This window comes from Heloderma suspectum, chromosome 5 (genome assembly GCF_057233095.1).
Source record: "Heloderma suspectum isolate Gila_16-S chromosome 5, 16-S_ref, whole genome shotgun sequence".
NCBI lineage: Eukaryota > Metazoa > Chordata > Lepidosauria > Squamata > Helodermatidae > Heloderma > Heloderma suspectum.
In genome coordinates, this window is record NC_139462.1 from 116,966,623 (window position 1) to 116,989,259 (window position 22,637).

Genomic DNA, 22,637 nt, shown 5'->3' on the forward strand with positions numbered 1-22,637 from the left:
TTCTCAGGAGACAGGTAAGGTGGTCTGGTACTCCCATCTCTTTAAGAATTTGCCAGAGTTTGTTATGATCCACACAATCAAAGGCTTTAGTGTAGTCAATGAAGCAGAAATAGACGTTTTTCTGGAATTCTCTTGCTTTCTCCATGATCCAGCGAATGTTGGCGATTTGATCTCTAGCTCCTCTGCCTCTTCGAAACCCCACTTGTACTTCCGGTAGTTCTCAGTTCACATGCTGCTGAAGCCTAGCTTGTAGGATTTTGAGCATAACCTTGCTGGCATGTGAAATGAGCGCAATTGTGCGGTAGTTTGAACACTCTTTGGCGTTGCCCTTCTTTGGAATTAGAATGTAAACTGACCTTTTCCAGTCTTGTGGCCACTGTTGAGTGTTCCTAATCTTATGCATTTGTTCAGTCATTAAGTTGTGTCTGACTCTTCGTGACCCCATGAACCATAGCACGCCAGGCCTTCCTGTCCTCCGCTGTCTTATGCATACCTGGGAATAAATCCTTTTGAATTCAAGAAGACTTGTTTCTTGATAAATATAAATAGGAAACATGCATAGTTAGTCAGTACTAACTTTAGCTGGACTGGGGCCCATATAACTAATTCTGAGTATATAGCCTGTTAAGTAAGTAGCGTGTTTGTGTAAAATGATTATATATGCTATAAAATATTCTGTGATTTGACTACCACCAATCCACCTGGATGTTTAACTGCCCAAAGGCCAAATGCAATGTTATAGGCATTTGAGATTGGTTCCAGATTTAGACATGTGCAACTAGGCTGGCGGAAGTGGGTGCCCTGCCTCCTCCGCACAACAGCCCCTCCAGCCCCCTGAAAATGCTACATACGGGGTCATGGGACCCTGCTGAATGGGATGAGCTGTGGTGCAGGCGAGAAGGAGGGATCCCCAAAATCAAGCAGTGGCACCTTCCTTAGCACCCTTCTGTCCTGGTAGTTGGGCCTTGGCCCCCTGGTCATCATTTTAGAGTAAGACATTGATAGTTGAGGGTAACTCCTGTGACACTTGGGTATTTATTTTCTGTATTTATGTACTCCCTTTTAAGCATTTTTTTCACAATGAAATAAATTACAATAAAAACAATACAGTATGTTCTTAAAAATGGATCTTTTGAACCATCTTTTCTAACTTGGGGAAGTCCAATAAAACCAGTTCTTGTTGTTCAGGAGATGGAATCCAATCATACATATGTATTGTTTTCAGCTTAATATCACTCAAAGTACTTAACAGCATTGTGCTGTTGGGAAAGTCTTGCCAGTATGTCAAAGAAGCAAACATGGAAGAGAAGCTGTTCAACCCTCCTCCTCCCAGCACCCCAGGCAAACCTCTTAGTAAACTGCAAAGCAAGTACAAGTCCACTCAAGGTGAGTGAAACCTTTTTGCTTCTGTTCAATTCTATTACAATTCTTGAATATATCTTATAATTAATTAATATAAAATATTCATTAGTAGACGTTACCTAAGAATGTTTTCATTGACCCTAAATCAGTGTGAGGGATCTTAGGAAGCCAAGCTTTAGGAAAATGTGACATATAAATTACTATTTTAATAATTAGGCATATTAATTCAGTGAAGTTTACAACTTCTTCATACTGCTTGTACAGAAGTTCTGATAGAGAATCCAGCTCTGAATATTTATGTAGACTTTAAATAACTTAGAAAAACCTGTTTAGGTAACCTGTAAAGCACTGTAAAGTCGAAATTTTAATCATCTGTCAAAATGAGTCATCCTCTTCCCCTGCTTGTGTTTAGGGTATCTTTGTGCAACAGTACGTAATAACCCAGCCTTATATTTAAGCACTACCCTAGGAGCCATAGATTAGGAATTGCGTGCGGGTGAAGATGCGGGCTGGCAGGCCTAGAGTGCTCTATACCTCCTCTGCACCCAGCATACAAACCAAGCATGCTGCTAGAAGAGGGAAGCTCCCCTTCTCTATGCCCAGCATAGAAATGCAGCTCTCTCCTTTCACCCCCTGCCAGCCCCCAGCAAGCTAGCAACTTCTGTGGGCTTATGTGCAAAACTGTAAAAATAGCAACTTCTGCTGTAACTGAGCTCGTTTATTTATTGGAGTTGGCAGAAAGGGTCTGTATGAACATTTTATAATCCCGATTAGAAGGTATAAAAGTACTTACATAGCATCAGCCTCAGCATGTAACACTGTCAACAAAACAGAGAAATGATGTGGCAGGATTTTTTGCTATCTAAAATTTACTGAGTTGCTTTATACATCTGTTCACCTTGAACATACTTTAACTTGCAAACCCTGCAGCACAGTGACAAGCACATTCCTGCATAAACCCCATGCCCACCATAATAAATGTATCTTTTTTCCTCCTTAGGGTACAATTCTATATGCATATCTTTGGAAGTAAGGCCCACTCAGGTCAATGGAGCTTACTTCTAAGTAACAGAACATAGGATTGCAGTCTTAATCCTGTAATTTCTGTTTTTCCATGCAGGAATTTCTGCAGATGAAAACGTGTCTGCTTCTGTGACCACTCAGCCTGTACACCAGAAAGAAAATGCAGCACCACAGCTTGTGACAAGCAACTCCGATCAATTCCTGACAACTCCTGATGGAGATGAGAAAGATATAACCCAGGACAATTCAGAGTCAAAACACAAATCGACAAAGAAAGATTTGTTGGAGATAGACAGGTTTACAATTTGCGGAAACAGAATTGACTAGACTTTTGTGAATAGATGTGCTTTAGGATACTGAGCTGTTGGGACAGCAAATGCTATCAAGATGGACAGGTGCCAAGTAGGCACTTAAATATTTATTTAAAAACTTAAATTATTAATGGCAAACCTATTACAGTGAGTAACTTGGGCTTGATAAACTGGACAAGCTTCAGATCTTTAACTTGGATATTTTGGAAAAATGTGGTGAGCTATGAGAGAGATCTACAGCTTGGCAGAGCTACAGCATCGCTTTCCTGGAAATAACATGTGAAATATATTTAAATCCATTTTTGCTGTATGAATCCATGCTTCCAGAACATGCCACTTTTTTTTGGTCAAACTCACATAGAAGGATAACTTTGAAAATGTATTTGCATCTTTAACAAGAAGCATCGCTTTCCACTCACTTCCATAAGCAGCTGCAAAAAGATTAAAAATTCTTCACCTGCCAAAAGCCTTTTTCAGACTTTCAGTAGAATAAATAATCAAGATATTCTTGCCACAAAAGATTGCTCAAGATGTATTTCAGCTAATCCAAATAAATGATCCTTAAAGATTTACTACATAATATTTTCATCTAAATGTTAAGCAGGTACCCAGCAATTGATCACAAAAATGGAATAGAGGAATGTGTGTGGTAACTGGGCAAGAACAAGGTTGTTGTTTTTGTTCTGTTTAATTTGCACTCTATTTTAAGCATGAAAAGCTTGAGTTTATAAATGTAAAGATATACAAGCTTGTGGGAGGAAGGGTGAAATCAGTTTGTGGGATTGCACTTGGCACTTAAAGATGTTCCGTTGCAGAAATGAGCTTTGCGTTGAAATAGGCACAGTAAGTTCCTTGCATTGTATGTTTCAATCAGGTAAAAGGAGCTTTTCTTTGATATGGCTGGAAAAAGCTGCACATGGCCAAAAATTGAGAGAGATCCTGCAATAGATGTTGAATTTTAAAAACATTTTAAGTAGAATAAGGGTGCAATCCTATCCATGTTTAGACAGGAAAAAGGTCCTGCAATTCCCAGCATGCCCCAGTCAGCCATGCAGGCTGAAGGGATGCTGGGAGTTGTAGGACTTTTTTCTGCCTAGCACAGCATTGTACTGAAAATGTAGCTTTCTGAAGTGCTTGGGTTTTAAAATATAAAGCAGTTTTACTTGGGGTGTATAGGACTTGGGAAACTGTTAAAGAGGAGCTCAATAAGTGTTGAAAAAAGAATAATTGGCATTTTATCAACATGATGAGAGAGCATGCTGCATTCAGGGTCAACAATGCCTAATGAACACACAATGCAATATTTAATGTCTATTTTAAACATGATTTCGGGGGGCTGAATTTTGTGTGTGTGTTTATTCCCCTGAAGTTGCAGATACTATAACTGAGATAAAATCAGTGTGAAGAGATGATATCCTCATGAGCAGGCTTCTAAGATTGAGAATTTTAGGTTGGTGTTTTCTCATCTGAAGGGGCCATTTTTCCGCCTTTTATCAGCCTCTTTTCTCATTTTAGCTTGGAGAAGTGGCCAAAGTCAGAAATGTTGTGGAACTTTAAAAGTAAGTTTGAAATCTACAAAAATGATTATTTCAGATATGTGTTCATTTGGACAAATTTTATTCATTAAGATTTAATTCAGAATATTTGTAAATTTGTTGTAATTTTATTTTTATTTAATTGTTGCTCAAAGGAAACTTGGAACGATTTTTCCTGTAAAATTATATTCTGTATGAATTTTATAAGTGCATCTTGTGTGATACAATAAAAATTCAATTTTGTAAACTTTGTTTAAAAAAAACCCTTCCAAGGCTCTGCCTCTCTTGCTGGAATAAAACTGAATACTTCTATGTGCAATGTAATTCTTAAGCACTGGGGTCCAAATCACCTAGCATGCAAGTGTAAAGTGCTTCTGTGTGCACATGGAAGGAGGGGCAATGCTTCAGCATCAGCCCCCATGTTTGATGGTGCCACTCCAGAGAGCCCTCTGACCTGAAGTGGGGAGGCTTTGTGGGGGTGGGGGAGCATAAGTGTCTGCTGCCCTATGTGGTAGGTTGAATCCTGGCCAAGACCTGTTTAGTGAAACGAGGGTTATCTTTTGCTAAAACTCTGTAAAAACCAGTCTACCTTATGAAAATTATATGATGTTTTCATATTAATCACTGGAGAGTTTCCTGTGCTGCTGGAAGGCAAAAAAATCAGAAGGTGACATGAATTTACTACAAAACTGAACATAACTTAAATGGATGAAACCAAATCTATACTTAAAAAACACCTCCCTTCAGAGTATGGATTTTCCGGTTATTTGTGATTCTACTTCAGTCATGAATGTTGAAACCCAAGAAATGTTACTGCTCCACTAGCTGCTGCTACCATTCTGACGCCTTACGAACCTCTGTGAACTGGAACCAACTTCAAAGCATGCTCTGCCTGTCTATTCACATGTCCGGGATGGCTTAGCAGGCCAATACCATTTCTTATAACAACCAGTAAGTAGCAAACATCAAATAATAAAGATAGATACATTCACCATTAAAATTCAGTGCAGGAAGGGACAGGTTAATATTTTAACATTTCTATTCTAAAGCACCTTAACCAAGGTATGCCTGCTTCTGAGGAAATAAATCCTGAACATGAATGGTTTCACTGATGTGGCCAAAGCAACTGCAAAACACGTGGGTCCAATTTCACAAAAGGGTTCCCACGCTGGGGAAAACCTAAGTGGCTTGTGTCATCAAAAGCACTAAGTCTTCAAGAGCGCCAGTTATCAGTTACAGCTTGTGCTACCTTAATGGCTCATTTTCCACAAGGAATGAAAGGGTGTCTCGGGGAACATGCGTCCCAGGACATTTCCAGTACACTAGGCTATGGGGATGGCACAATTTAGGTGGGCCCTTACTAGCTTATTAAGTTATTACTATCATTAGAAAGTTTAATATTCTAACTCACTTTTCCTACAACGTATTGCCGTGTGTACTTGTTTACACACACACACACGTGAACTCCCATGCATACACATGAATTGAACATTGGAAATGAAAGAACCTTTTCCAGAGATCCACAGCAGATTTATGTACTGCATTTCAACAGAGTGGACAATAGCTAGTTCTAAAGTGGGGAGAATTTGTTCAAACAACCATTCAAGTCCAAAATTGCAGACTTCGTTTTTTACAGATGTTATCCTTAACACATGTGTGTGCACATATGTAAAAAAGAGAAAAACAGCTTGGTTAGTATACTTTATTACTTTAGGTTTCTAGTACACGGAGTAGCATATTTGTTCTAATAGGCCAAAGAGAGATAGAGAACAATGAAGATGGGGGAATTAGTGTTCGCCAAAGAAGGAGTGGAAGAAGGAAGTGCTATAACAGGGATGAGAAATGTGTGGCTCTCCAAGTGATGTCTGACTACAACTCCCATCATCCCATGCCAGCATGGTGTGTTGTGGTTGATTGTGATTGTAGTCCCAATGCATTTTGAAGGTGACATGTTGGAGAAGGCTTAGGAACTTAATATGATCTGATGGATATTTGTTTAAATCAGGTGGGCAACTTGTGGACCTCCAGATGTTTTGGACTACAACTCCCATCCTCCCTCACCATTAACTATCCTGATTAGGGATGATGGGCGTAGCAGTGCACCAGCATCTGGAGGTCCACAAGTTGCCCATCCCTGATGTAGACGACGAAAGGAAAAAGGATAAGTGGTTATAATTGCCTGGCTTCAGAGAAAGGGGAAGCCAAAGGCCAACGCTTCGCTTCCTAGTTGTTCACAAATAACTGGAAAAATACTGTGGGCATAGGCTACCCTGAGAAATTATCATTCATTCATTCATTTAAAGCATTTGTATCCTGCCCTATATCATTAAGATCTCAGGGCAGTGTACCGATAAAATCAATTTGAACAGTATACAATAATAAATAATATAAACAGCTAAAAGCATATTAAACCATTAAACAAGCTAATATGAATTTAAAAATCTAAAACAATAAAACTGTTAAAATAGTGTGCAACTTTAGGGAATTCAATTAGCCCTCAAAGGCTTTGGTGAAAAGCTATGTTTTAACTTGGTGCTGAAATGAAACCAACATCTGCGCCAATCCGGCCTCCAAGGGGAGGGCATTCTGCAACCAGGGTGCCACAGTAGAGAAGGCTCTCTCCCACATCCCACCATAGTGTATGTCTTGTGCTGGTAGGACACACAGGAGGGCTTCTCCAATGCATCTCAATCCTCGGGCAGGCAAATATAGGGAGAGGCGCTCCCTCAAATATTGAGGTCCCAAGCTGCTTAGGGCTTTAAATGTCATCACCAGCACCTTGAATTCCAACCAGAAGCGTATTGGCAGCCAGTACAATTCCTTTAAAACTGCTGTTATATGATCTTTACGAGATGTTCCAGTCAGTCTAGCTGCTGCATTTTGCACTAACTGCAACTTCCAAGTCGTCTTCAAGGGCAGCCCTATGTAAAGTGCATTGCAGTAGACTAATCAGGAAGCTGCCAGCACATGCAGTACTGCGGCTAGGTTATCCCTGTCCAGGAAAGGCCGTAGCTGGCAGATCAGCCGAAGCTGGCCCCAAGTACTCTGGGCCATGGAGTCCACCTCGAGGTCCAGTGACAGGAATGGATCTAAGAGTACTCAAGCTACGCACCTGCTCCTTCAGGGGGAGTGCAACCCCATCCAGGACAGGTCACTTACCCAATTCCCAGATTCAGGAATCACCAATCCACAAAGCTTCCGTCTTGTCAGGATTTAGCTTCAGTTTACAGGCCCTCATCCAGCCCATTACAGCCTCCAGGTACTGCTGCAGCACCTTCACCGCCCCAGCTGACTTTGACAACAAGAAGAAGTAGAGCTGAGCATCATCAGTGTACTAGTGACACCCCACCCCAAAATGCCTAATGACCTAACCCAATGGCTTCATGTAGATGTTGAACAGCATGGGGGATACAATAGAACCCCGTGGCACCCCACAGCTTAATAGCCATAGGGTAGAACAGGAGTCCCCCAATACTACTCTCTGGAATCGGCCCCACAGGTAGGAGCAGAACCACGGTAACACAGTGCCTCCAACTCCCACCTTGCAGAGCCGATCCAGTAAGATATCATGATAAGTGGTGTCAAAAGCCACTGAGAGATCCAGAAGGATCAACAGGGTAGCACTCCCCTGTCTTTCACCCGGAGTAGGTCATCAGTCAGAGCAACCAAGGCTGTTTCAGTACCATACCCTGGCCTGAAACCAGACTGAAATATGTCCAGATGTCTTCAAAGAAGTGAGCAGATGAGATTTGTTTTCCCAAAGAAGAGTTTTTCAAGACTACTAAAACCTGCCAGATCTCATTCATTCAAAAGCCAAAAGATCCCAGTGCAGTGAGACTTCATATACATAATTCAGGTTCTGCACTATGGGAAAATGAATATTAAATAATCTATTAGATGAAGTTAATTATCTGTCACTAATAGTTGGTATTAGAGCTTCTCTAATCCATAGTAACTTGCTTCTGATTACTTTTCCACTTTTGAATACTGTATCTGTTGCATTTTAATAAATGTTCTATCTTACCACATTAGCTCACATTTGAGCTGATAGATAATTCTATAGGCGGTGATGGGTTGGACTCGATGGTGTTGGACTTGATGGTCTTATAGGCCCCTTCCAACCCCACTGTTCTATGTTTCTATGGGCGACCTGTGGCCATAGGGCTGCATGTGGCCCTTGGTCTAATTTCCAAAGCCCTCTACAAGCAAGAAATGCAGCTCTCTGGCAAGAGCCCTCTGTCTCCTCCCCTGCAGCCCACCGTCGAGAAGGATGAAAGACTGTTGAGGGGATGGTCCCACCTGTGTTTGGCTCTGGACCTGCCCAAATTCAGCCCCCAACAGAGAATGGTCCTTGACCAAAAGAGGGTGACCCACCCCTCCCATAATGTCGTGGTTCCCAGACTTTGCACCCTCAAGAAACCCTTTTCACAGTGACATGAATGCCACAGAACCCCCGCAAATTGCAGAGAATTGTAAATGGCTATTCACACACCATGCTGGCCCAGCCTAACAAGGCGCACCGTCAACCTGCATTGACAACGGGTATGTATTGTCAGGCAAGGTGTTAGAGAAGCTTGTTTGACCTCACTTATCTTCTCACTGAAATCCCCAGAGGTTTCACAGACACAGTTGCCAAGTCTTCATATTTTATTTCCTCAGGATCTCCAGGAATGGAGGCAGAACCAAGAGTAGTGGTAGGGTATTCTGCTTGGCTTGAGAGCTTTTGCTATTAGCTCTGCTCCTGCATTCATCAGGCTGCACCCTTCAGCCACCCAGGCAAGCTCTGCAGTCTAACCCATGAAGTGCATCTCTTTCTGCAAATTCCCACGGTAACCTTGTCATGGATAGATCTTTAAGACTTAGGCTATTGAGAATCCCTAACCTCTGCAGTGGGACTGGAGGACCTGTTCAGCAGGTCTACCCTTGGCACCTGGTGGATCCAATTGGTTTTCAGAGAGATCTGGGGGATTTCCTGCTGACATCTCTGGTGCTCTTTCTGATGCCCTGGTCTATCTCTGAAATCCAGGGAATTAACAGTCACTCCCAGATGTCCTCTCTCACTGGGGCAATGAAATGCTTGGGAAGAGACCTGGAACACCACTGGAGCAAAACCGAAGTCCAATCAAGCCCTTGCTTGCTAGAGCCCATATGAAAGTACTCTGTGCTGCTGGTGGTAACAGTCTTCTTCACCAACGCTATCCAACTGAGCTTTCCTGAGTTGTAAAGGGCCTTCTCTATCCTGCCTTTCAGGAGCATTCAGCTGAGTCCTTGGAAAGCCACTGTGACTTTTTGCCAAAAAAGTGTTTGCAGGTAAAATTGCTCACATCCTTTCTAAATTAGTCTCCACTGTAGAAAGGGTATGATTGCAGATGCTCCTAGAGTTGTGAATCACCAACCACAGCCTGCTCGCCATATATTGTGACTTGATATGACACCCCTGCCCCCAACTACCCACACATGTGTCTGCAGTCTCAGGCAGGCAACAAAAACAGGTTTAACAGGCCCCTGATGGGCCACCATATGCAGCTGGCAGGCTCAGTCACAAGTTGTGCAGGTCGGGTTTAGAAAAGGACAACTAATGGGCAGGTTGCAGACAGGTAGACATGACTGAGGTTTACAGAAGTATGGACAGTATCATGTGAAAGTATAGACCTTTTTCTCCCTCTTCCATAATGCTAGAACTTGGGGTTATCCAATAGGTTGGTAGGTAGTAGACAGCACTATGCATAAGTCAGAACAATCCTATCCATGTCTTCTTCAAAGTCTTACTGATTCCACCTAGACATACACATAAAACATGTCCACTGATCGGATTCTATACCACTTAATATAATTAAATCCCTAAGCAGTTCTCGTTCTCTCTCTCTCTCTCTCTCTCTCTCTCTCACACACACACACACACACACACAAATCGCATTTAAAATACAATATTAAAAACAATTCCAATTACATTACTAGCACAGAGCAATACAAGGAACATTAAGATGGAGCATGATTAACTTAATTACAAGCCCGAGAAAGCCTGTGTGAACAAGTGTGTTTTCAGGAGGTGTTTGAAACATGCCACATTTTCTGCCCACCAAACTGAACAGGAGAGGGTTTTCCAAAGCGGGGGTGCACCACTGAGAGGTTACGTGGTGACATTCTGTTAGTTTTGGAATGACCATCAAGACCACCTCTGACGATCTTAAAAGGTCAGCTGGGTAGATATAAAGGAAGGCGGTCTGCTAGATATCCTGGTCCCAAGTTGTTTAGGGTTTTGTATGATAATAACATAACCTTGTACGTTGCTCGGTAGCTGATAGGCAGCCAGAGCAGTTCTTTTAACACAGGTGGTTTGTGAGAATAGCTGGGTGTCCCAGTGAGCACCCTAGCTGCTGCATTCTGCACTAGCTGCAGTGTCTGAATAATGCACAAGGGCAGCCCCACATAGAGCGCATTGCAGTAGTCTAACTGTGAAGTTACCAGTGCATGGATCACAGTGACTAGGCTGTCCCTATCCAGGAACAGGCATAGTTGGGACACTAACCAAAGTTGGTAATAGGCACGCCGGGCCACTGAGGTCACCTGAGCCTCCAGTGACAGAGATTGATCCAGGAGCCCCCCCCACACACACACACACTATTTACCTGCTTCTTCAGAGGGAGTGCAACCCCATCCAGAACAGGCAAACAGCCCAATTCTCAGACCTGGGAACTGCCAACCTATACAGTCTCTGTCTTATCAGGATTCAGCTTCAATTTATTGGCCCTCATCCAAGCCAGAGTTGCATCCAGACACGAGTTCAGAACGTGCATGGCCTCTCCCAGTCCAGAGATCACAGAGAAATAGAGCTGGATGGCATCAGCGTACTGGTGACACTTTGCCCCAAATCTCCCAAATGACCACTCCCAAAGGCTTCATATAGATATTAAATAACATAGGGGACAAGATGGTGCCCTGTGGCACCCCACAGTTCAGCTGCCTTGGGGGCGAGGTATAGTCACCCAATGCTATTCTCTGGAACTGACCCCGCAAGTACGAGTGAAACCACTGTAGAACAGTGCCTCCAACTCCCAACTCATGGAAGCAGTCCAGGAGGATACCATGGTCAACCCCATGGTCAAAAGCTGCTGAGAGATCAAGAAGAAGTAACAGGCTCATGCTCCCCCTGTCCTTCTCCCAAAGAAGGTCATCCATCAGGGGAACCAAGGCCTACTTAAATCAGGGCTGAACCCAGACTGGAATGAATCTGGATAATCAGTTTCATTGAAGAGTGCCTGCAGTGGAGAGACCTCCACTCTCTCAAGCACCTTACTCAAGAATGGGGTGTTTGTGACCAGAGAACAGCTGGCATAGATCTCTGGATCTGGGGGGTTTCAGGAGTGGCCACACCACTGCCTCCTTCAAGGCTGTAGGGGCCACACCATCATGCAATGATGCATTCTTCACTCCCACGATCTACCTGGTCAGCTAGTTCAAATAAGCCATGAAGAGCAAGGATTGAGAGAGCCTGTGGTGGGTCATACAGATGCAAGCGTTTTGTCTACATCCTCAGGCTGCAAAACCCTTTTTTTTTTGGTGGGGATCCCACAGAACAGGATAAGACAATGCAATGGACACCTCAACAGACACTGTGTCAATAGATGTACACTTCATAGTTTGCAAGAAGGGAGCACCTGTGCTTCATCTAGTTAACAGGGCTTCTTTCTTAGCTACAGAATGAGGTCGTATGAAGAAGACCTGTACAAAAAAAACACACCCAATAATGAAAAAAAGAAAAGAAAGCTAACCTGGACACTTAACTGATGATTGGATAACCAGCTAGCCCTATGCATTCCACCTAAAAAGCTGTCTGTGGCCATACACATGAATGCACTAATGTAAAAAGGGCCCATGTGTTTGCCTCATGGATTGAGCAATAACAAGGTTACTATTCAGCTTCAGTCTGTAGCTCAGTTATGTAGACCTCTGTGGAGCAATTAATGTTTGATAGCGAGGCTGGATTGGCCGGACTGCCTGAAGGAAGCGACAGAATTTTTTTGTAACAGAAATAAATTCTTCCATTTTCATGCAAGACTGGGGTCCCCTCCCCCACTAAAGAGGTGGCTGCAACTTCAGCATATATCTTTCAAACTATTTATCAGGGCGGGTATATAACAATATCCACATACCTTTACGCATGTGCATAGCTGAAGCACTTGACTAGTCCCACAGTTAAGAAATCGTAAGTCCTCAAGGGTTTGTGTAATGGCCCCAGGCCTGTAACCACATCACCTGTAGTTTTAGAGGGGCCTAGAGATCCATAATGCTTGGCTTAGGTTCATTATAAGTGCAATTTCCTTGCTAGTGGGCCTCTGAGCATGTGAGATGGGTCAAAGGTCGATAGTGCGGCCTAAGCACATTCCATGCCAACGAAGGCTAGTATCTTACCAGGGCCTATGATGTGCTCGAGAAGTGAGGCTCTGTTTATGCCGAGTTACAGGTGGCTGTGCTGGGAAAGTTCTGATTGTTTTCCCTCTGAACAAGTACTGTTGGCCTATGCTGGGAAAGTTGCAAATGAATGCTAATTAACGCTTGCTTCTGTCATGCTGCCTCACTGTTGACATGAATGGTATAAAACCCATTTTACCCCATGGCTCTGGGTTCAGAGAAGCTGTCTGATCCAACCACTGGGTACGCCTGTGTGCTCTAAGTAGTCAATAAAGTCTCCTTGTAAGCAAACCTGGATCTGGCTTATCATTATCTCGGCACTTCCCAACCTTAGCAGCCCAGGGCCGGGGCATACAGCTTACTAATATCAGCTAGTCAGCCCTTGCATATTAAGGAAAGGGTGATTATACCAACACCACTGAGACCTTTGATCGCACCTCAGTGTTTGTCCAATCATGATCTCTAGAATCAACATTAGCACTTCCTTGGTGGTTTTGCATGCATTGGGGCAGCGAGGGCTGGAATTCAGGGCCAAAGGCCAGGGCCCTGGAGACCAGCCCCCCCCCCCCCCGCATGACCACCCAGAGAGCAGCAGGTGATGAGGACAACCAGGTAACAGAAACAAATTCCATTTTATTCCTGTAGTCACGATGGTGCTATGCTTTAAAGGTAAAGGTAAAGGTGTCCCCAACCAGTCGTGTCCGACTCTAGGGTGCGGTGCTCATCCCCGTTTCTAAGCCGAAGAGCCAGCGCTGTCCGAAGACGCTTCCGTGGTCATGTGGCCAGCATGACTGAAAACCGAGGTGCACGGAACGCTGTTACCTTTCCTGCCGAGGCAGTACCTATTTATCTACTTGCAATTTCTTGCTTTCGAACTGCTAGGTTGGCAGAAGCTGGGGCTGAAGACGGGAGCTCACTCCGTCATGCAGCACTCGGGTCTTGAACTGCTGTCCTGCCGACTTTTCCAGTCTGCAGTTCAGCGTCTTAACCACTAAGCCACAAAACTGCACATGCTTAGAGTATGTCTTTTATAAAGGTTGGCAAACTTTCTAATGTATAAGGAATATAAAAGCAGTTGTAAAGCATGGAAAAGAAGTTGCACATGGCAGGGGGAAGTGAAATGTTAGTTGTGTGCTTCACAACTGAAGTAATACACAAGGCCATTTAAAGAGGTGGTGGCATAAGAACATTAAGTCCGAGGTCTAAAATTACCTAGCTGCACCACTGTTTGCATGAAGAACAGCAAGAGAGGCCTTTTCAGCAGCTGCCCCTTATCCTGAGAACTCACTTTCTCCTGTGCTGTCCAGCTACACTCAAACTAGGTCCAATCCAGCAGCAGCAACTTGACGTCCCATCCTGATGTGACAGAATGGGAGGATAACTTTACTGCAGAGGAGAGCCATACTGATGTGCAGCAGCTTTACAATCCTGTTCCTCCATCCCAGAGGAAAGCTGCATTCCAGTACTAGAGTGCTGCACAGCCTCCAAAGAATGAAAACACTATTTTAAAAAGCAAAAATGTATATGGAATAGAGGGAGTTGCTGTGGGAGAAGGATGTAGCCTTCCAAGGGTTCACCAACATTTAAAAAAGGAGTACACGGGCACTCGCCAATTTGACTGGAAGAAGAGAGTTAGGTTGGAAGAGGAGTAAACATAAGATGTAGTTTAGTTTTTGCCCGACAAAATGATAATGTCCCACAATAGAAGTGCTTTTCTGAATTTCCCTTCTCCCCCACAACAAATGATTAACAAATTAAAGTCTATCTATGGCTATCATGATAAATAAATTGAACTAATGATGGGCAAACTTACCCTAGCTAAGCTCAGACAAGAGTTCTTTTTTAATACAAGCTCTTGTTTGTGTATACAAGTTTTTGCACAGGTGCAATATCAAAGTGCATCATGGGAGCTGTAGTTTAGAGATGTGCAGTGCTGCATGACATCATGTGTCACCACGTTATGTACCCACTTCCTGATTGGTTGTTTCTGCGTGGTCTGCCTGTGTGATGCGATGTTTACTTGCCATTGCCAACTGCCAGTATATGGAGGAGAAAAGAAGATGGCCCCACAGAATCCTCCTCCACCTCCTCACCAGAGGTATAGCAGCAACGACGACAAGGGAAGCACCAGTGGATGCCCCTGATCATTCAAGGGTTAAACCAACCAACTCAGCGCATGCTCAGAAACGATGTTCTTTAGATGCAGAGTGCGCATGCTCCGAAGCTCGCAAACTATTTAAAACCTAACAGTAAATTTGTAATACCTCGATCCAGGCTCGCTAAAAAGGTGAGCATTATGAACAGATGTTTCAACCAAAGAGCTGACTAATTACAAAAGTAGGCTGCACCACTAAATGGAATTGTCAGAGGTAGTATACCTCTGAGTACCAGTTCCTGGAGATAAACAAGAAAAGATTTAACCTGTTTTGTTTTTTTTTAAATACTAATTCTTGAAACCAAAGCTGAAGCAGCTCATCAAATCAATCACATAATGGAAACATAAGCTATATTCTGAAATTAGTGGTATTGCTCAGAAATAAAATGTTAAATTACATTTAATTTCATATTTCTGTTTAGCCCTTGAAGGAGCTCAGGCTTACCTCATGTAATCTTCACAACAGCCCTATGCAGTAGGTGGAAGCATAACAAACACCCCCAATCTCTCAAAGCGGGTTTGTATAGAATCAATAACGTCTCACAATTACACTGCAGAGGAAAGGAACGCTTTCTCCCATGCAAATTGGGAACCTTCTAGAAGTAGGTCACTCATATAAACCCTTAAGAGTCAATAAGGATTTAATTAAGCTCCAGACGATAAAGCTAATGATTAGGCAGATGAAGTGGCTTTGGTTACAGACAAAACAAACAAATAAATAAACCATCTCATATTTTAGAAAAGGAATGTCTGGTGTAAAAACACAGCATCCCAAAATATGTAGATTTATCCACCAAGAATAGTGGTTGATACACATTACAACCCCAGGAATGTACTTCGCTGTGAATGTGTCATGATGCTGGGCTGTAGAAAACCTGAAGAACCAGGAGAGTGGAAAGCAGGCAGAATGAGTCCTTGGGACTCGGAGTTGAGGGGAATCCAGCAGGTGGATGGGCATGCAATGGAGCAAGCCCTTATGTGCGCAAGAGCCAGGCCTAGCAGACATCATCGGGAATTACTGTTGCCCGGGAAACAACCAAACCTGACCCAGAAGCTTTTACAGGACTACCAGGTCATGGGGAGATAGATGGACTACTGTGGTAGGCAGATTCTGGTGCCTGGAAGGACAGCCTAGACATGGGATGAGTGAAAGTTCTTCGTTGTAGCCCTAGAAGCTTCTGACATAGTGACAGATAAGGTACTTTCTTATGGCATCATTCTATATCAGTCACTCTGAATGCAACCCACCAGCCATGAATTGTGAGGCTGCTTGACAACTGCCATGTTTCTGCAGTCTCAGGCAAGCAGCAAAAATAAAAGATTTCTTTGAGCCACCAGCTGGGGCTAGTGGGCTGTGTTTGGCTTGGTGGGTTACAACAGGGCCAGTTCCAGAGAATGGAGAGGTTGGGCATATGCTGGGTTCTCAAAACCCACTAAGGCCCCCTTGGTCCAACAGTACCATCCCTCCACATTTGCATGGAGTGCCCAACAATAGTGAAGGCAGCGCAAAAGAAGGAAGTCAGGAGCAGCCTGATATGAAATCTTGGTTTGGGCTCTGCTCCCTCACCAATTCTCACTTTGCCACTTCCAGTTTAAGGGGGCTCACTGAGAGAGACTTGCTGAAGGCTCCCCAAATCCTCATGCCAGCAGGGAAGGAATGCTGGTGTGCTGTTGATTCTCCAGCCCTCCCTTCCTCCTCCCCATGAGTTTGGCAAGATTTAATTCCCCCCAGTAAGGTGAAAACACCACCCTCAAGCAAATTGCAATTACAGTATAACTCTTCAGATTTAGATTGAGCATAGAAGAGCGGGGAAATTGGAAGACCTTATTCAAAGTACTCTTTGTAACTATAAATAATGCACCTTTGTATCCCAGTACAAGTAGTTTCCTATTCACTTGACCCTATGCTGTAATAAATAAATGGTTCAGTTACATCCAGAGATTCATTTTAGAAGATAATCTGTTTTTTCTCATGGCTGTAATTGAGATTCCATTTTTTTGTTGGTGTAATGATGATATTTGATGACAGACAAGGGAAGAATTAATTCTGTATCAAATATGCCAGATTCCTTTTTAAAGATGGGGGGACGCACCACAGAGATAATGTATCAAACTCGACCTGAAGGGGGAGAAATGTTATATACAAAAGTGCAACCTTCTAAAGAAATAAAGCAATGTGAACATGGCAGGTATTTTAAACATTTTGCTAGATGAGAAGTAAAACTTTAACTTTTGTACTTCTGCAGTTGTCTGGGTTATTTCTGTTACACAAACATAATGGGCGAGATAAACATACAGTATGCTCCTAAGCCTTACTGGGAAGTCCTACTCAATGGGAATTACACCCAAGTGTGTATAAGATTGCAGCCTTAGGCACAGCAAAGCCCCACTGAAATAAACATAGTGCTTAAGTTAGAATATGTTTGTTCCACGTATGGTCTCAACAGCAGTAGTTTGTTCCAGCAATAACTTCAGCAAATACAATGCTTAATTTCCAACCTATCTGCACTCCCAACGTAGGAAGAACGCTCTAGTATGTTGGAGAAGAAGGCTTCCTGGAACAGGGTATGTTCTATGTAGGGATGTTGGAGAATTCCGCTGCAGACTCAAAGGAGGCCAAATTCTTTGGAATCCAGCCTCTGGAATCCGTGGTGGAACGGATCACTTACCTCCGCTCCAGGAGGATTGGAGGCGGAACAGCACACTAGCTTCAGAGCGCTGGCAATGGATCACCTTCCCCCCCAGGTGTATTGCCCACCAGATTGGAATGTGGGGAATCTGTACATCCCTAGTTCTACGTCCTCTCACTGGCCAGATGCGGGTTCTCCCACAGCATGAAATTCCTGCTTTTATTTAGATTTTAATCCTACCTTTCTTCATGGTGCCCCAAGGTGGCTAACAACAAAATAAAATCAATCATATTAAAATAAGTAAGAATATACAAACAAAATAAGAGCACATAAAAGAGCACATAAAACAAATGAACAAAAGAAGCAGCCAATTAAATCTTAGTCAAATGAGCTCTGGGGGATTTTCCTGCTGGTATGGCCGGTACTCCTGTGGAAGCCCAGGTCTCTCTGTGAAATGCAGAGATGGCTTGGGCAGTTAACATAATCGCGCCTAAGCGCCCTCTCCCTCTGAGCAGAGCTGGGCCAGCTCCTTGGTATACCCCTGGGCTGAGGGCAATGAGGCAAAAGGAAAGCCCTTGCCCTTTATAGCTTATTACATCTAATCAGGGGCAGGGAGATGTCTGGCTGGTTGTCAGTTCCTCCTTGAGAGAGGGAGTAGTACCAGCCTCCTTAAAGGAGATGGTAATTAGGCCACTCCTGAAAAAGCCTAACCTGGACCTGGATGATGTTAACAACTATAGGCCAGCAGCCAACATCCCCTTCCTGGGTAAGGTGCTTGAGCAGGTGGCTGCCAGACAACTCCAGGCACTCTTGAATGAAAATGATTATTTAGACCCATTTCAATCAGGTTTCAGGCCTGGTTTTGGAATGGAAGCTGCCTTGGTCGCCCTGTGGGATGACCTTTGCAGATTGAGGATAGGGGAGTGCAACCCTGTTGTTTCTCTTGGACCTCTCGGTGGCTTTGTTACCATTGACCATGGTGTCCTTCTGGATAGGTTGTCTGGGTTGGGAGTTAGAGGTACTGTCTTGCAGTGGTTCCGCTCCTGCTTGGATGGCCGATTCCAGAAGGTGGTGCTCTGGATTATTGCTCTGTGCCTTAGCAGCTATGCTAAGGGGTTCCACAGGGCTCTATTCTATTCCCCATGCTGGTCAACATCTACACAAAACCACTGGGAGAGGTTATCTGGAGGTGTGGGCTGAGGTGTCATCTTTATGTGGCTGACACCCAGCTCTATCTCTCCTTTTCATCAAATCCAGATGAGGCAGTGGCTGTTCTGAATCAGTGCCTGGGTACAGTAATGGACTGGTTGAGGGTCAATAAACTGAGACTCAATCCAGACAAGATGTAGGTACGGTTAGTGGGTGGCTCATCTGCTCGGCTAAGTGATGCTCAACCTGTTCTAGAGGGGGTTGCACTCCTCTTAAAGGATCAGGTTTGTAGTTTGGGGGATGCTCTTGGATCCAGAACTGTCACTTGAGGCTCAGGTGAACTCAGTGGCAGAGAATACCTTTTATCAGCTTAGGCTGATATGCCAACTGTGTCCTTACCTGGACAGAGATAGCCTGGCTACAGTTAACCATACTCTGATAACCTTTCTCTTGGATTACTGCAATTCATTATACGTGGGTCTGCCTTTGAAAATGGTCTGGAAACTCCATCTGGTCCAAAATAGGGCAGCGAGATCATTAACAGGGACTGGCCAACATGATCATGGTATGCCGGTACTTTTCCATCAGCATGGCTGCCAGTCCATATCTGGTCTCGATTCAAAGTGCTGGTATTAACATTCAAAGCCCTAAATGGCTTGGGGCCAGGTTACCTGAAAGATCGTCTCTTCCCATGTACACCTGAAGGTCGTCTTCAGCAGTTCTTCACCAAGAGCCTCTGCCAAAAGAAATGTGGTGGGTGGCTACTAAGAAGAGGGCCTTTTCTGCTGTGGCACCCTGGCTGTGGAATGAGCTTCCCAAAGAGGTTCGCCTGGTGCCTATATTGTGCTCTTTTCGTTGCCAGGTGAAGAATTTTTTATTTTCCTAGGCATTTTAGTTTTTCAGTTTCTCTTTTAAATCTGGTATTGTATTTTAAATCTTTGCACTGCTGGTAGGTTCTATTATTATTATTCATATTGTACTTTTAAACTTTTATATTGTATTTATTGTTCTGTATTTTATGGTTTTAGTTGTTGTAAACCACTCAGAGAGCTTCAGCTTTGGGGCAGTATAGAAATGTAATAAATAAGTAAATAAATGAATGAATAAAAATAACTCATAGAATCATAGAATAGTAAAATGAATGACAATGGAATGGAAAATGGAAAATGATCTGGAATTAGGAGTGAGCAGTGAAGTGGCCAAGTTTGCAGATGACACCAAATTATATAAGGTGGTTAAAACAAAAAGGGATTGTGAAGAGCTCCAAAAGGATCTCTCCGAACTAGGAGAATGGGCATCTAAATAGCAAATGCGGTTCAGTGTAAGCAAGTGTAAAGTGATGCACGTTGGGACAAAAAATCTCAACTTCAAGTATAGCTTGGTGGGATCTGAGCTAGCTGTGACCAACTAGGGAAGAGATCTTGGGGTTGTGGTGGACAGCTCAATGAAGATGTCAACCCAGTGTTTGGCCTCTGTAAAAAGGCAAACTCCATGTTAGGTATAATTAGAAAAGGAATTGAGAATAAAACTGCCAATATCATACTGCCCCTGTACAAATCTATGATGCAGCCACACTTGGAATACTGTGTACAGTTCTGGTCACACCTAAAAAAATATATTGTAGAGCTGGAAAAAGGCAGAAAAGGGCAGCTAAAATGGTCAAGGGGCTGGAGCATCTCCCCTATGAGAGAAGGTTACAAAAGCTGGGATTGTTTAGCATGGAAAAAAGGAAGGTAATGGGAGACATGATAGAGGTGTACAAAATTATGCATGGTGTGGAGAATGTGGATAGGGAGATGGTTTTCTCCTTCTCTCAAAATACTAGAACCTGGAGTCATCCTATGAAGCTGATTGGTGGGAGATTCAGGACAGATAAAAGGAAGGACTTCTTCACATAGTTAAGCACATAGTTAAATTATGGAATTTGCTACCACAGGGTGTAGTGATGGCCACCAATTTGGATGGCTTTAAAGGGAAGTTGGACAAATTCCTGAAGGAAAAGGTTATCAATGGCTACTAGTCCTGCTAGCTATGTGCTACCTCCAGTACCATAGCAGTGAGCCTCTGTACACCAGTTGCTGGCGAACATGGGTGAGAGGCTGCTGTTGAGCTCATGCCCTGCTTGTGGGTTCCTAGTCAACAGCTGGTTGGCCCCTGTGTGAACAGAATGCTGGACTAGATGGACCCTTGGTCTGATCCAGCAGGGCTCTTTTTATGTTCTTATGTTCTTAAAAAATAAATAAGAATAAAAATAAATAAATACCCCTCCATCTGGAAGCACCCTCTTACTCTGATAAGAAATGAATCTATCAAGAGAGTTATTTCAGTTTCCAGCAAACTGTAAATTAAGGTAGTTTTATTCTTAATGGAAAATAAAAATGAAGTACTCTAAAAGCAACAATGTATGTAATGGGTTTCTTTAGTAGTACATTCCCAGACATAACGAAACAGCATCTTACTTCTTCCTTCCATTGTACTGAGAACGAATAGCTTGCTGTGAAGCAAATGGATAGCTTTAAAAACTAGACCTATTTAATTACAAATAAAAATGAAAAGCAGGGACTATATTTAGCCTTTTGATTCCTGCATTACCTTCTAAAAAGAAATAATCCTGAGCTAATATTTAGCCTGCAATTTTTGTTTAAAATGTTTTAAGACCATGCTTCATTTAGAAAGGAATGCATTTTGCTTAGGTTTTGTGATAAAACCATGCATAGAGCTCCAAAACACTAGCCTTTGAATGAGAACTCAATAACGAGACAATGGCAAATACCCACCGCCTAGCTAAGTCACCTGGCGAATACGCAAAACTTTCCCTTTTGTTCAAGATTGGTGTAAACTCACCTTCCCCATCTTGATGCCCTCCGGGTATGTTGGACTGCAACTCGCATCATTCTCAGCCAGCTGGCCATGCTGGCTTGAAATGATGAGAGTTGCAATCCAACACATCTGGAGGGCATCGGATTGTGGAAGGCTGGAGTAAAGTTTTATCAATGACATGAACACTGTGATTTTGAATGTCTGTTGCATTACAGTTTGCTGTTTTGTGTAGCTTGTGCTTTGTGTACCATCATGTTTTCTTCACTTTGGGGCACCACATGAGAGGGTACTTGGCACACTTCCAAACTGAAACTCTGCTTCTTCAGCTCTCTAGTGCAGCTGTACTGTACTGCAGCCAAAATAATGAACAAGTGAGGGGAATGGAAAGGAGAAGCATCGCTGTGTCGGTATTGGCACCATGACAGCCAATCTACAAAGGAAACATTCCTCTGACCTTAAAAAACAAATAAAAATAAAAAGCAGGCTTCAGCCCCAGAGGCTACAAACGAGCTGAGGACTGATTGTGTCTGCGTGTGTGTGTGTGTGTAAGGCTGGGGTGTTTTTTCTCCTCATACCTTTTTTTAACTCAGAAGCAGTCCCCCCAGCTACTTTTCTCCACAAAAGGAAAAAAATGTGGGGAAACCAGAATGTAGGGAGAGAGTTAAGCTTCCCATTCCCATTCACTCTTCCCCTGTTCTCAATTTAAGCCTCCTACAGCTACTTTTATTCTTTTTAAAAAGGAAGTGGAAAGTTACGTGTGACTGTGACTGTGTATAATGTGTATTGTGTACTGTGTGTATAATATGTGGCCCTGAGTCATAATAGTTTTTGAGGTATGAAGATTTCACAGAAGACACCTGGCGCTTGCTAAACTATACAGTAACATAGTTTAGCTCTTCTTTTTGCTGCTTCCTTGTATTTTGTTTTTTATTATCCATTAAGGTTGTCAAAGTTGAGAAAGTTGATACCTGCTTCTTCAATTGTAGTGGAAACCTAAAAAAACCAAAACCCAACAACAACAACCTTGAACTGGTCAGCATTTTTCATGCATTGCAGGCGCGGACAGCCCAATTGGGCTGGGGCTGGATGCCATGCCCCCTGATGTCGCTCGTTTCCTGGCCGACATACGGGAGGGCTGTCTTGTTGCCTGAGGCCCAGCTTTGCTGCATGCCAGCCTCCCTCACTGGGGAAAGCTTCCTGCACTGAGCAGGGGTTGGACTCGATGACCTTGTAGGCCCCT

General features: G+C 43.3%; 1 protein-coding gene across 4 annotated transcripts in view; it reads left to right on the top strand.

Annotated features, from left to right (window-relative positions):
- TAPT1 (transmembrane anterior posterior transformation 1) overlaps positions 1–4,543 on the top strand; it is a 73,431-nt gene extending 68,888 nt beyond the window's left edge. For all 4 annotated transcript variants that reach the window (XM_084857064.1, XM_084857060.1, XM_084857062.1 and 1 more), the window contains 2 exons: positions 1,226–1,386; positions 2,483–4,543. In XM_084857064.1, the coding sequence (XP_084713190.1) occupies positions 1,226–1,386; positions 2,483–2,712 (391 nt within the window). In that variant the 3' untranslated portion in view covers positions 2,713–4,543. The remainder of the gene's footprint in view (positions 1–1,225; positions 1,387–2,482) is intronic.
- Positions 4,544–22,637: the final 18,094 nt, after the last annotated feature.